At 52.8% G+C, this 14452-nt stretch overlaps 2 protein-coding genes across 3 annotated transcripts; both read left to right on the top strand.

Annotated features, from left to right (window-relative positions):
• The first annotated feature begins 283 nt into the window (after positions 1 to 283).
• On the top strand, positions 284 to 4020 carry LAMTOR2 (late endosomal/lysosomal adaptor, MAPK and MTOR activator 2). Its single transcript, XM_065926186.1, has 4 exons — positions 284 to 1115; positions 1398 to 1560; positions 3512 to 3601; positions 3836 to 4020. Exons 1-4 carry the CDS (start codon positions 1048 to 1050, stop codon positions 3890 to 3892), a joined length of 378 nt encoding a protein of 125 aa, XP_065782258.1. The 5' UTR covers positions 284 to 1047; the 3' UTR covers positions 3893 to 4020.
• Positions 4021 to 5007: 987 nt separating this feature from the next.
• Positions 5008 to 11636, top strand: RAB25 (RAB25, member RAS oncogene family). 2 transcript variants are annotated; one of them, XM_065926176.1, is made up of 5 exons: positions 5008 to 5281; positions 8527 to 8701; positions 10020 to 10213; positions 10853 to 10933; positions 11316 to 11636. In XM_065926176.1, exons 1-5 carry the CDS (start codon positions 5239 to 5241, stop codon positions 11441 to 11443), a joined length of 621 nt encoding a protein of 206 aa, XP_065782248.1. In that variant the 5' UTR covers positions 5008 to 5238; the 3' UTR covers positions 11444 to 11636. The 2 variants fall into 2 exon arrangements, with proteins under 2 accessions (XP_065782248.1, XP_065782241.1); XM_065926169.1 differs by having other exon boundaries at positions 8527 to 8722.
• The last annotated feature ends 2816 nt before the right edge of the window (positions 11637 to 14452 follow it).

Genomic DNA, 14452 nt, shown 5'->3' with positions numbered 1-14452 from the left:
ACTGCCCTGTCCCCTCCCCTCCCCAAGGCTTCACCGCCCCCTCCGGACCCGCCACGGCCACAGCGCCCCGGGCGGACTGGGGGGGCCACTGCAGCGGGGTCCGCCCAGGGCCGAGCCCGGGGTCCGGCTGCTTGGACCGGGCCTTGCCGGGCTGTGGCCCCCGTAGGGGTTCGGGGCGGGGGCGGGGGCGTGTCCGTCCCTGCGGGGCGGGGGCCGAACTGCCCGCGAGAGACCACAGCCCGGTGCAGCCCGCCGGAGCCGAGCCGAGGTGCCCCCTGGGTCCAAAGCTGCCCCCGCCCCTCCGCGGGTAACTCCAGCTTCGGGACAAAGGACTTTCTGTGCCGCCGCTTTATCTCCGTTCCCTGTGATAACTGGCCTTTCTCCGGAAGCCCAAATCCTTTCCAGGCCTGAGACCTATCCCGACTTTGAGGTTGAATTTTTTTACTTCTGGATGTCCACCTAAAACCTTGTCTCTGGGACTGACTTTATTTCCCTGCGAGTAGTGGCTTGCACGAAGTCTACAAAGTACAGTTCCAGAGACCTGAATTTTGCCTGCGCGGCCTTTCTGAACCTTGGTTTCCTCTATAGTTTCTCTCGCCTCATCTCACCTAACTGTATAATGTAGAAAACTGCTTTGAAAAGTAACCAAAGGTGTGCCTGAAAAATATAGGGATTTTACTTTCTTTTAATTACTGAATCGTGACTTGTCATGCGGATATGACTTTCCTCTGCCCGAGGGGATTAAATGTCCTTCCAATACTGCCACTGTCCTTTCACTCCCGCTCTTTTCCCGCATAACCGCGTGGTCGCACTGGAAAGGCGAACTATAGTTCCCAGGGTGCCTCGCGAAGCCGCGGAGAACTACAATTCCCAGCGTTCACCGCTGTGGGGCAGGGTGGAGTCGGAACCACAAAATCAGGTCCGGAAACTACAACTCCCAGGGCGTTCCGGAGCAAGGCAGCTGGACTACGGAAAGCGACTGGCGGAGGCCAGCAATAGGAAACCCTGGGTTCTGGGTGCAAAAACCCAGGGTTAGGAGCCTCAGGCATGCTGCGTCCCAAGGCTTTGACCCAGGTGCTAAGCCAGGCCAACACTGGAGGTGTTCAGAGCACCCTGTGAGTGCGGACCGAGAAGCCGGGTGGCAAGCACTGGCGTGGGGCCGCGCGCGACTCTCCGAGGGAGGGCTGGGGAAGGCTCTCTGGGAAGGGAGGAGGTGGCAGAGGGGGCAGCAACTTGGTGAAAATGACGGAGAGCCCCTCTTGAAAAGGCAACCGACGTGCTGCGTGCTCTGGGCACGTCCCAGGAGACACTCAGTCCCAGTGGCGGGAATTGGGATGGGTACCGAGGAGTTTGACTCCCTCTTGAGCACGTTGATATCCCTTCTGATTCTTCACCAGGCTGCTGAATAACGAGGGATCTCTGTTGGCCTACTCCGGCTATGGGGATACAGACGCCCGGGTCACCGCGGCCATCGCCAGTAACATCTGGGCGGCCTACGACCGGAATGGAAACCAAGCGTTTAATGAAGACAATCTCAAATTCATCCTCATGGACTGCATGGTATGAAGAAGGGATCCATTCCTCTGACCCTAAGGGGATCCCAAAGGGCAACCTGGATCCCATCCTGGATGGTTGGAGGGCCAGGGACAGGATGTCTGGAAGACAGTACTAAGAGTTGGTCTGCAAGAGCATTTATGATAGGTAGGACCCTATGTATTGATGAGAAAGGAGTCCTGGAACCGAGGTCTGGCCGGGGTTCTGGTTTTAGCACTGGTGAAACGTTGGGTAAGTGATTTAACCTCTTTGAGCTTTCTGACCACACCTCCAAGGTGAAAACAATCCCCTCCACCACACCATGCACACAGGGTTATTCTGATCAAAGGAGAGGGTGAATATAAACTGTAGAACGATGTGCAGACACAAAGTGTTGTCATCTGAGATTAACAGACCCAGAAGCATGGCGGAGTCTCTAGACCCTGCTGTCCATTCACTTTACAGAGAAAGGTCATGAAGCCCAGAAAGGGGAAGTGGCTATTAGACTGTGAACTTCTTGGAAACAGAAATGGGCTCATACATCTTTATATCTGTCCAGTCAACATATTTTTGGGTCCCTGCAATGTTCTCAGGGCTTGGGGAAAAGTAGGAAACAGCACAGACGAAAGCTGCCACCCTAATGAAGCTTACAGTCTTACATATGAACTTACTGTAAAAAAAGTTCATGAATATGTTTTGTAACATATCTAAGTTTAAAAAGTAGTATGTTAGGTATTGAAAATGCTAGAGGAGGACTTCCCTGGTGATCCCATGGTTGGGACCTGGTGCTTTCGCTGCAGGGGCCCCCGGGTTTGACCCCTGGTCAGGGAACAAAGATCCTGCAAGCCATGTGGTGTTACCAAAAAAATAAAATAAAATAATGTAAAAATTAGAAGAAGATGCTATCGAGAAAAAGCAAGGAAGTAAGATAGGATGTGTGTATCGGGGACAATGTCGCTGAAAAGGTGACACCTCATCAAAGATCCATCTAAAGGAAGCTGGTAAGCCATGTGGCTGTCTGGGTTAAGAACATTTCTGATAGAACAGTAAATGCAAAGGCCCTAAGGCAGAATGATGTCTGGTCAGAGATAACAAGGTTGAAGTGGCTAGAGTAGCATGAGAATGGGAGAGGTTAGTAGTGATGCCAGAGAGGCAGAGGGTACAGCACCTGGTTCCAAGCACATGGTGGATACTCAGTGAAAATTTGCTGAACCAAATTGAAAAGTCCCCAAGAGTGAATTCTCCTGGAAGGATTTCCACTGCAACTCAGCCACCTACCTCTTCCTGACTCCCTCCTTAACCACAGATGCCAGTTCAACTGATGATTCTTAGGGTCCCTAGCCTAGAGCTGGTACCATAAGCGCAATAGCTTTCAAATGTCTTGACCGCAACCCAGCCATAAGAAATATATTTTCAGTCAGAGTCTAGTAAAACAAAAGTTTCATGACATAGTACTTCCTTTGCTGTATGCAATACACTTTATTTCTCTTTTAATGCTGATCAACCTTCTTAATTGATCTGGGGCTAGTTAGCCCTGGGCCAAACCTACAGTTTGAAAAATATTACCTTGGGAAACAAGGAGAACTATAAGTTGAGTTGTGGTCTCCCCTTACAGTGTCATTGGGGGTGAAACCATATTAATAACGTCACCCATCTGGACAGCCCTTTGTAGACACTGGACTCCTTCCTGTGTATTAGCATCCTCACCAACTGGAGTGAGGTAGGGATTACAGAAAGAGAAACAAAGTTTCTGGGAGGTGGAGTTTTCTTGGGTAACTGGGTTAGTGGGTCTCTGTGCTGAGGCTGGAATGGGCTCAGGACTTTAGGTTCAGGGCTGTGGCTAAAGTCCCCCAGCGGAAGCTCCTGCCCTGGCTGGGGCATGAAAAGAAGATACAGACCATCTCAAGAGGAACTCTTGGGGAAAGAAAGGGCCAAGGGTGCAAGCAGATATCACATCCCCCGATATCACCCCCACCAGGAGGGCCGTGTAGCCATCACAAGAGTGGCCAACCTTCTACTGTGCATGTATGCCAAGGAGACCGTTGGCTTCGGAATGCTCAAGGCCAAGGTGTGTATGTGTCCATTCTTGTACAACCCTGGGCTCCACCTTCATGCTCCATCACTGTATCCACTCCCATCCCCACCATCTTCCCAGAGTCTTTCTCATGTCACCCAGTCAGCATCTGGGGTGGGCTCATAGGCAGCAGCTGGGGGCTGGGGGCTCAGCGGTAGGAGTAGACCTGAATTTAAAATCCCTGAGTGGCAGGCCTTGTGGTACTGGATTCTTCTCCCTTTCCCACAGGCCCAGGCCTTGGTGCAGTATTTGGAGGAGCCTCTCACCCAAGTAGCAGCATCATAATGGGCGTTGGAACCTGGGATTCAGAAGAGTGAGATGACCATGTGCTGGGGCAGGGCTCCCTGGGGAAACCTTCCTGAACTGTTGCAGGGGGTTGTTCTTCCCAAGAATAAACTTCAACTGCTGTCTTGTGTCTTGGCTGTTTTCTTGGATGGGGGGAATCAGAGGAGAGAGGAAGGAGCAGGGATTGTGCATCATGTTCTTCACGTTCAGCTAGGATGAACAAGGGGCTGGTAGGGGTCATGTTGGAGAAGAGAGAACAAGCTGTGGGAGTTTAGTGTCCTTCAGTTCCAACTTTGGGGGGCCTCTTTTCTACTCTTGGGATTGGGAGTGTGCCCCCTAGTGGCCTATAAGGGCCACCCCTCCCCTCTTCTCTGGGCATTCACAAGCTTACGCAGATCCCTCTGCAGATCAGGAAGTCCTCTGCACACAGAATGTATCTGCCCTGAAGCTTCAGGTCCTGAGGAAAGAGTAGAAAATATTAAGAAGTCCTGGCCCAACAGTCAGACCCATCCCTGCACCTGGCTGTTTCTGCCCCAGATCTCCCCCTATCCGGTGTCCTTAGAGCAAGGCTGGCTCTTTCCCAGTGCTGTAGGAAGGGACTCATCCCAGGGAAGCTGGTAGGTTGCAAGGCCCAGCTCCACCCAGGTTGAGAAACCACCCATCCCACCTCCTGGGCTGTCAGGGAGGGGCAGAAGTTGCTGCATCCAAGATGCCCCTCCCAGAGCTCTGCCCTGCAGTGGGGTGACCCCAGCCCTTCCCCCCACAGCCCTTCCTTTAGTGCCCCCAGTTACCTATCCTACTAGGCTTCAAGGAATAGCAGAAGGCTGTGTAGTTTCTTGCTCCCTGAGGGACTATTTCTCACTCACTAGTGGCCGGGCCCCCCTAGCCACAGGTCCCAGGAGCCTAGCAACGCACATTTAGTCCTCAGCTGGCTCTCCGAGGGTCCTGTCGCTGTCCTAGCTGCACCCGTTGTCACTCCCCTGAGCCTGCTCACCTGCTTGCAAGAGCCCAGGCTGAGAGCAGACACCCAACCTGTCTAACCTGTCTGACGTCATCATCTCTCCACCCACCTGGGCTCTCGGTCTCCAGCCGCTCACTCTTCCTGTTCTCAGCTTCCGTCCTCTCAGATTCCTAACAGCTCTGCCACCTGCCAGAACTGAGGCTCCCTAGGCCCTGGCTAGCCTAAAGTCGGCCCTTGATCCCTCTCACTGCAGAAGTCTCTACTCTCAATGAGAGGAAGGGCAGATCCAGGTGTCTTGAGAGCTGAGGGTTGAGGGCATTGAGCCAACGCGTAGACCCTTCACCTCTGCCCTCGAAGACACTTGTGCCCTCCATGCGGAGCCAAGATGGGGAACAGAGCCGAGGAAGATTATAACTTTGTCTTCAAGGGTGAGTCTGGGGTCCATAAAGAAAGAGGAACACCTGTGAGACCCAGGAAGAGAACCACAGAGCCAGAGGGCTCCTTCCTGTTTTTGAATCAATTAGCAGGGCCCCCTCCCAGGACTCATCATTCCTTCAGATCCGAAAGAAAGCTTAAGGAGTGGGGGAGGGTCTGTTTACAGGAGCAAAAGTCCTGGAGCGGCCAGAATGCTCTAGGGAAGTAAATAATGTTGATCACTCCTTAATGGTGCAAGTCAGGCTCTTCTGCCCCATTCCTAATGGAAGCCCCAGTCCCTAGGAAGAGTTAGCCACTGCAGCACTAGCGATGGAGGTCAGACTTCAGAGAGGATTCCCTCCTGAGAAGGAGGGACAAGCAGACTTAAGAGGAAGAAAGTCACCTTTCTGGGCAGCTGTACAGGAAAGGAGAGATGGGAAGATCTATACCATCACAGGGGTGGAGGAAGACACAGGAAAGATATGAATTGGGACCAGGGTCTAATAGAATCTGGAGAACTCCCTGCACTGTAGCCTTGTCAGTCTGTCTCTTGGCAGACCTCCTGGGCTCAAATACCAGGAACTAGGTTTAACCAGGCTATGCCTGGAAGTTTGCATGTATCTTTCCAGCTCCTTTATCTCGCCCCTGTGTTTAGCCAGTCTAGCGTTCCCTACCCCCACCTCCGCACCTCCTTCAGGGCAGGGTGGACTGGCATCGCTATGATTCCCTGTCCAGCCACTCCACCCTCCCAGCCTCAGCCCTGCCCTCACTTGAGCTGGGACTCTCAGGAGACCAGGGCTTGGGAAACCTGTACTCCCAGCATTTTTCCCAGGAAGGGAGACAGAGTGAGGGGTCACAGTAGACTGGGGCAATACTGAGTTCAGATCTCAGCCCCACCACTTATTGCAATTTAGGGTCATTAGAAGCAGACCCGGAGACATTTGGGGTGTGAGCTGTTTATTGTGGCTCAACAGCAGTGAAAGGAAGAGGGAGGACACAGGATCGGGCAGAGGGAGAAGTCACACTGCAAGGCAGGAACACAAAGCCTCGACCAAGGGCGAGCAGCTCTGGGTTTCCCCTGTCCTTGCCAGGGCACTGGGTGCGGCTGCCAGGGAAAGGCATGAGCCCGGGTGAGGCACCTCGACATCAGAAGCAGATGCTGAAGGAGCAACAGCTGAAGGCTGGGTGCTGCCTGCATTCCCTGCAGCAGGGGGCAAGTCCTCCCTGGAAGGCTCCTGTGGGCAGCACAGCTCCCGTTTGCCACGCTGGCTGTACCTTGTGCAAATCATTGAACGCCCACCCCCTGTAAACATGGGGTGAGCCTAATAGTGGTACTTGCCTTGTGGCATTGTTGTGAGGAGTAAATGAGTTCAGACGTTCAGGAGGGTACCAGGCACACTGTAGGTGCTCAATAAACGTGAACCATTAGTATCTCTATTTTTCAGAGGAGGATGAGACACAGAACAAATAGTTTTCAAAGGGTCGCCCAGTCAGTACTCAAACCCAAGTCTGTTTGACTCCAAAGCCCTGGCTCAGAGTCCACCTAGTGGGAGGGATGCGATGGGGATGCGGTTCCCAATAGCAGACACACACACACACACACACACACACACACACGCACACACACACACACACACACTCATGTCCATAAATCCTCTTACCTACACACATCCATACAGCTCCCAGCTCTTCCCTACCCTACACAAGTAAGGAATTTTTGAAGTTGGAGTGAGTTTTGTAGATTTTATAATCAGGGAAACTGGGACCCAGAAAAGATGAGCCACTTGTTCAGCGTCACATAGCTAGTCAGAGGCTGAGTGGGGACCAGTGCCCAGATTATGCAGTGCCCAGTCCTGGGGCACCAGCCTGCCTTTCCAGAACCACCCTGGGTAGCTCTGGGCCAGTGGATTATGGCTTATATTTAACATCAGCCCCTACGTTTTAATGCCAGACCCTAGCTCACTCACAGTGGATAAGGCTGGGCCCTGGATCCTGCCCTTCAACCCAAAGACTCTTCATGGCCCCTCTGGTGTATCCTTGTCTGTGAAAACCTAAAGGTAAAAGCACCAGCCTACCAACAACAATGGGCTTCCCAGGGAGCTCAGTGGGTAAAGAATCCACCGGCAATATAGGAGACCCAGGAGACCCAGGTTCTATCCTTGGGTCAGGAAGACCCCCTGGAGGAGGGCATGGTTACCCACTCTAGTATTCTTGCCTGGAGAATCCCATGGACAGAGGAGCCTGGCAAGGTACAGTCCATGGGGTCACAAAGAGTCAGACACGACTGAGTGACAAACGCTTTCACTTTTCACCAACAACAATAATGACAGTAACGGTTTTGCACACTCACTATATCCTGGGCAATATCTTGTTTACTTCTTGCAACAACTCATAGATAAAATTGTTATTCCCATTTTTTTCATAAGAAAGAGAATAGTAAGTTGCTGAAGGCATGCATAACTGGTCCCACATCCAGTTCCATGGTCTTAAGCATACAAGACTGCCCTTTCTTAGGGATAATGGGATCCTAATTTCTTGCACACATACCCCCATACCTTTCCCCACCCACAGATGTATCAGCTGCCAAACTTTCTCCTCACCCATACTGCTATTCCCACCTCTGCCCCCCTCGCAAACACACACAAACTGCCCACTTCTCCTTCCAGCTTGTATACATAGAAACACGCACATGTTCTCATATTCTCTTGCCCAGAAATGTGCACCCTCCCCACAGACCCCCTACCCTCTCTGTTACCTCACAACCCTTGAACGCCACTATCCACAAACAGCCCATAGACATCACTCTCACCAAATTCATGGGCTGATTCTGCCGCCATGTTGCAACAGGCCAGGCCTAGAACGCTTGAAGCCCCTCAGCCTGCTTCAGACTCTCATCCCTTCTGCCCCAGGGTGGGTGCATCATGTAGAGTTGGAGACCCTTGTCTCTGCCAGGTTTCCTGTGGCACTAGTGGTAAAGAACCTGCCTGCCAATGCAGGAGACTTAAGAGACGCAGGTTAGATCCCTGGATCAGGAAGATCCCCTGGAGGCAGACATGGCAACCCAGTCCAATACTCCTGTCTGGAGAATCCCATGGACAGAGGAGACTGGTGGTCCACAGCCCATGGGGTCGCAAAGAGTAGGACGCAACTGGGCATGCATGCATGGCTCTGCCAGGAGTCCTGACCCCCTCCTCAGTTTTCTGAGTCTTTTCTGATGGGCAGACCCTCCAAGTTCAGTCCTATCTCTCCATCCCTTCAGTGGTGCTGATCGGCGAGTCAGGAGTGGGGAAGACCAACCTGCTGTCCCGATTCACTCGCAATGAGTTCAGCCACGACAGCCGCACCACCATCGGGGTTGAGTTCTCCACCCGCACTGTCATGCTGGGCACCGCTGCTATCAAGGCCCAGATCTGGGACACGGCTGGCCTGGAGCGGTACCGAGCCATCACGTCGGCGTGAGCCCCGGGCTGGGGGTGTCCTGGGGTGCTGGGGTGCTGGGGAAGTCAGGGTATACCATTGGAGGGGAAGTGGAGGAAGAGGAGGCAAGGAAACTCAGCAGGGAGTTCCTTGAATGGGACCACGGGGCTCAGGTGAGAAGACACGAGTACTCTGAACTATGAACAGTCTGAGACAGGAACCAATGATACTGACTGCTGGGACTAAAAACAAGAGTCATCACCACCACTTACTTGTCTTTACTATGTGCCAGGGAAGGTACAAGACACTTTACATTGGGCATTTTATGTACTCCTCCAAATGCCACAGGAATAAGGTGCTATCATTAATCCCTCTTTAGATATAAGAAGTTTGTGTTTCAAGCAGGTGAGATTGGGGTGCAGCTGTGATGGGGACATACTCTAGGGTCAAGAGCACCCCCCCTCACTTCTGCAGTGCTTTGCACTTGGCAACCTTCACTATCTAACTGCAAGGTGAAAGGTTGGACCCCATAACCACATTTTACAAAACTCAGAGGACACAGAGGAACATAAGCCTCTTGATACTGGACACAGAGTGTCTCCCAGGCAGCGTCAGCCAAAGGTGGTGTGTGTGCTTGTGCATGTGTGTGTGTGGGGGGGTGGGTGGGTGTGGGGTGGGTGGGGGGCAGCACCTGCAAGGGGGCAGGAAGCAGGAGCTGGGGGCTTTGTGGCTTTGTTTATACATATTCATCACTCTTGGACTGGTCACTTGACTCTTACAAGCCTCAGCTGACTCATCGATACAATGGGAATAATTTTATACCACCAGTCTGAAGAAGCACTATCAAACTTCCAAGAGTGAGACTGGATGCTTAGTAAGGGTGCCTCAGATGATCAGGGACATTCAGCTAGTTCTAGAACGATGGCCATGAGAGAGAAGCGCTGGGGGTCAAGGAGATATGTGAGGGACATTTAGGGTGTTGGGCATCCAGGAAGCTAGTTTGACCAGAGCCCTGGTATACATCCATGGATAGCTGTGGCTAACATCAAAACAAAGACCAGAGGCCGCAGAGGGGTTAGGAGGGAGGAGGGAGCCAGTGGCTTTGGAGAAGGGTGGTGAGTCTTCAGAGACTCCAAGACCAGTATCCTTGGAGGGCGTTCAGCGTCAGACATGGGAGCTCTGGGCTGCCCTGTGTGGTTTGGGTCTCTGGACTGTAATCTTCATATTTCCCTGTCTCTGGTGCTCATCTCTGGCTTTTGGCCTAAGAGCTCTGCTCTGAGGTTAGGCTTGATGGCCCTGACCTTGCCTCTGTCCACCCACTGACCCCCTACCCAGGTACTATCGCGGTGCTGTGGGAGCCCTCCTGGTGTTTGACCTAACCAAGCACCAGACTTATGCCGTGGTGGAGCGCTGGCTGAAGGAGCTCTACGACCATGCCGAGGCCACAATCGTCGTCATGCTTGTTGGTAACAAAAGTGACCTCAGCCAGTCCCGGGAGGTGCCCACTGAGGAAGCCCGCATGTTTGCTGGTGAGAGCCCACCACATCCCAGCCTGGCCCCTCCGGCTGCTCTGCCAATGTAATCAATCCCGGCCCCTGCTCCCACCGTAGGGCTCGGGCCTGCACTTCCTGCCCAGGGTCCCCCTACCTCCATTCTGTCGGCCTCAGAATCTCCTAGCCCTTCCCTTCAGTGACCCTGTGTCCCTCGGTATGTCCCACCCCATTTGCCCTGTCTTTATGGGTAAGTGTTCATAGTTGGTTTTAAGGCAGCCCATGTTGCCATGCTCAGAGATCCTAAGCGTGGCAGATGGGCTTCCCTTGACTGTCTCCTGTCACACTCCCCAGGAGCTTTCTGGGGTTTAGAGGCAGCAGGATACAGTGGTTAAGGGTGTAGGCTGTGGGGTCCCATGGCCTAGCCCACGTCTCTTGGTGAGTGACTAGATGTGGGACACAAAGCAAGTTCTTTGTTCGTTCTCTCTGTTTTGGGGCTACAGTTTCCTCTTCTGAAAGAAAGGGATAGTATTCCAAACTACCTTCCAGTTTGTTTTAAGGTTTAAATGAGCTACACATGCCAAGGGTTTAGCGTGTAACGAACGTGCATGGTAAAACGTGAAGTAAATATTATTGTCTTGACCCTTCACAACTAATGGTGTGTTTCCTTTCTGTCAGAAAACAATGGGCTGCTCTTCTTGGAGACCTCAGCCCTGGACTCCACCAATGTTGAGCTGGCCTTTGAAACCGTCCTCAAAGGTAGAGTCCCTGCCTACATTCAGCAGGCACCGCCATCCCACCCCTGAGGCTTCCGCGGGCAGTGGGAGGAACGCAGACACCCAGCCCTCGCCCGTGCCAGCCGATTCCTCATCCCCTCTGAGTGCCCCCCAGCCTCCTCAGAGCCTCCCTCACACACCCCCACCCCTGTCAGCTGGAGCTTAGGGAAAGAACCAGGAGGCCACACTCCCAGGGAGCTGACTCTTAGTCCCGCTCCACCCACGTAAGTAGACGGGACCCAGGTGCCCAAACTCCTTCCTTCCAGCAAAACCCCCAGTGTTCAGAAAGGGGCACGCAGAGTGTATATGGGGAGGGTGGGCTCCTAATCTTCGTCTGACCTGATCACCGCCCTCTGCCCTCACAGAGATCTTCGCCAAGGTGTCCAAGCAGAAGCAGAACAACACCCGGACCAATGCCGTCACCCTGGGCAGTGGCCCGGCTGGGCAGGAGCTGGGTCCTGGGGAGAAGAGGGCCTGTTGCATCAGCCTCTGACCTGCCCCCACTGTGTTCCGGCGCCCCCCCAGCCCTGCCAGCTCCAGGAGCTTTCTCCGCCCTGTTGGTCCAGATGTCAGAGTGGCCAGTCCCTGTTCACAGCCCTGCAGAGCTCTAAGGTCTTCATGTGGCCCTCCCCACCCCCAGAGCTCTATTATCGGTCACGCCCCTCACAGACTACGGCCCTCCAATAAAGCTGTGTTTTATATCAAGCCTGACCATCCTGCTGCCTCCCCTGCATCTCTGGGCCCTCCTCTGAGTCCTTGTTCCCCTCCCCTCCCCTCATCCTCCCCACCATATTCACTGCCCCCCAGGGCCAGCTGTCTCTGGAGTCTTGTGGTCTGGGGACAGTGCCAAGGGGGTGGGAGGTGCCCGCCCTTCCCTCTGCCAACCCCCAGGGCAGGTGGAAGAGGGAGGACAGCATGGCAGAGAGGGGGTATCTGGAAGGAGAGACAAAGGAAACCATCAGCGGGTACCATCTGGTGCCCTGGGCCCTGGTGCCAAGAGCTGAGGTCACTCCAATGCCAGGGGTGAGGGGAGGAGGCAGGGGGAGATGTTTAAGAAAAGGGGGAGTCAGGGCCAGCCCAGTCTGTGTGTGCTGGGGAAGGGATTTTAAGCCTGGGAGGGGGAAGGCCTGTCTTCCATCCAGGTTTCTGCTTGACCCTGAAGAGAAGATGTGGTGTGTAGGGATGGGTTGAATCTGGTGTGGACTGATGGGAGGGTCGAGCTCTCAGCTCTGCCCTTTCTCCATCAAGTTCAGAAGCTGGCTTTCCAGGCAAGGCCTAGGTGGACCTGCCTGGCCTTCCCCTGTTCTGCAAGGCAGGGTCAAATGAGGTCTCCTGGTGCCCCAAGGAACAGAAGGAGGTAAATGGAGAGAAAAGAGGGGTTGAGCACTTGGAGACCCAAGTAGGGAGCTGTGGAGAGCAGACAGTTAGGAGCCATCCACTTCATGCAAGGTGAGCAAGGTCACCTGGAATGACATTAGAGAAAACCCCACTCACCCTACGGTGGTTCCGACCAACGTGCCAAGAAAGCAGCCTGAGCGTTAAGTAATAATACTTTTAATAAAATTAAGTTCTTAATAGCACATTTAATACATTAACCCTCCCCCTTCTTGGTTTCTCTGCATTTTGTGCAACATCACTTTGACTTGATTATTCATGGGTCCGTTTTGTTTCCCGCCTTTATTTTGCTTTTGAAATGGTTTTCCTGGTGGACTTGTAACGTGTCTTCACTAGATGCCTCAAATTAAGTCTGACCACAATCCTACTCTACTTCTACAGTGGAGAGACCATTCCCCCTGCCCCAGGGCTGTCTCCCCCCACCCACCCTACCCCACCCGCACCCTCGAGCAGGGAAGAGGAAGCCCTCCCCAACCCAGACGCTACCTTCCCAAACTAGCGGGGTTCCTAGGACAAAAAGAGCAGGGGAAAAGTCTGTCCCTGGGTGGGGTGAGAAGAGTAAATTGGGGAGGAGATATGTTTGGGGTCTAGGGCCAGGGAGGGGCATGACAGAGTCATTAGGGTCATGGAACTTCTTGCCAAGAGTCAAGAGGCCTCTACACCCCCTTGGACAGGCGCGAGGGTGGTGGGACCAACCTGATTACAAGCTGGTGTTGGTAGAAGGCAAGTGCTTACAAAACGAGTTGATTTCTCACAAGCAAAAGCCAAGCTCCCCAGCCTTCTGTGGGGAGGGTCAGGGTACAGCAGATGACCTCTATCTGAACTCTTACAGATGGCAGTGAACTAAAACAGATGGTTAGGGTAGGGGTCACCCAAAGTCCCTGCTGCACCCCCTGACTTTGTACCCTTAGGGGCCAGTTCTCCCAGGCCTTCAAGGACAGTGTCTCCATTCCACCCCAGTGGATGGCAAGTCCCTGGTATCTAAGAGATAATAAAGCACTTCTGCAAATTTGTAAAGCACAATGCAGCTTTAAAAGAGACTGATTATTGAGATCATTCTTCTACCTCCTGCCATGGAGGTCAGAAGCTAAGTGAATATTGGGTAGGAATAAGAATGGGGGACAGATACCCTCCAGTCCCCTTGAAGCTCTGAGAAAGTAAGAAGTGTGTGTGTGTATGTGTGTCTGTTGGTGGAATGACCTACCAGGCTCTTGAATTAATCAGAGGTAGAGTGGATTGCAGTTATACTTCAGGAAGGACTTCCTCAGTTAAGCCTGGGAGAAGTTGTCCCTAGAGGGTTAAAGCTGGGCAGTCTTCCTCCTCTCAGAAAGCCCCAAGAGGACATGTTTGGAATAAGGGCTGCCCGGGGACAGGGAGCCAACCATGCTTTCCCACCTCAGCTGTCCCTAGCCCAGCTCTCCTCTGGTTGAAATGATCAGTGTTCATGCTTTCAAAGACCCTGGGAACTGAGCCCCTCACCTATTTGTCCTATAATTTAAAAATCCAAGGATTCTTAGAATCAACCCCAGCAGACTGGAAGGAAGCTCCCAACCATAACTAGCAACCGGCTCCACCCTGATATCTGAAGATGGGGTGGGGGGGGCTCAGGGTGGACTCAGCCACTTCCCTCCTCTATTTTCCTTTTCATTATGACTTTTATACATTCTACTGGACCCAGGGGCCCTCAATGCTACTAAACTTTAAGCTATCTGAATATCGTCTACTAAGTAACTAGTAATTCTTTCTCTTTGTCTCTAGGATTATATGAAATAAATTTGAATTATTATTATTATTAATTATTATTATTTTGTAGTATTCTTTTCTTTTAAACCCCTCGGTTTTTCTTCTCTCTCATTTTTGGTTAAAAAAAAAACAAACAAAAAACTATCTCTCTTAAATCTCACACCTCTCTGAGGGTTCCCATAGGCCTGCTAGGCCTCAGTTCTGGACTTCCCCAGCTTACTTGCCCCTGGGACTGGACAGGGGAAGCGAGTGGGGGGACACCCCAGGATCCTCAGTCCTACTGCTTCTTCCTTTCTCCTTAATCCCTTTCTTTGTGTGGCTCTGCCGGCTCCCCCAAAGGGGAGGGGGAGAGGGAGGGGGAGCC

The sequence above is a fragment of the Muntiacus reevesi genome, chromosome 1 (genome assembly GCF_963930625.1).
Source record: "Muntiacus reevesi chromosome 1, mMunRee1.1, whole genome shotgun sequence".
Lineage (NCBI taxonomy): Eukaryota > Metazoa > Chordata > Mammalia > Artiodactyla > Cervidae > Muntiacus > Muntiacus reevesi.
The sequence above is the reverse complement of the archived record's forward strand: the minus strand, read 5'-3'. Positions and strand labels throughout refer to the sequence as shown.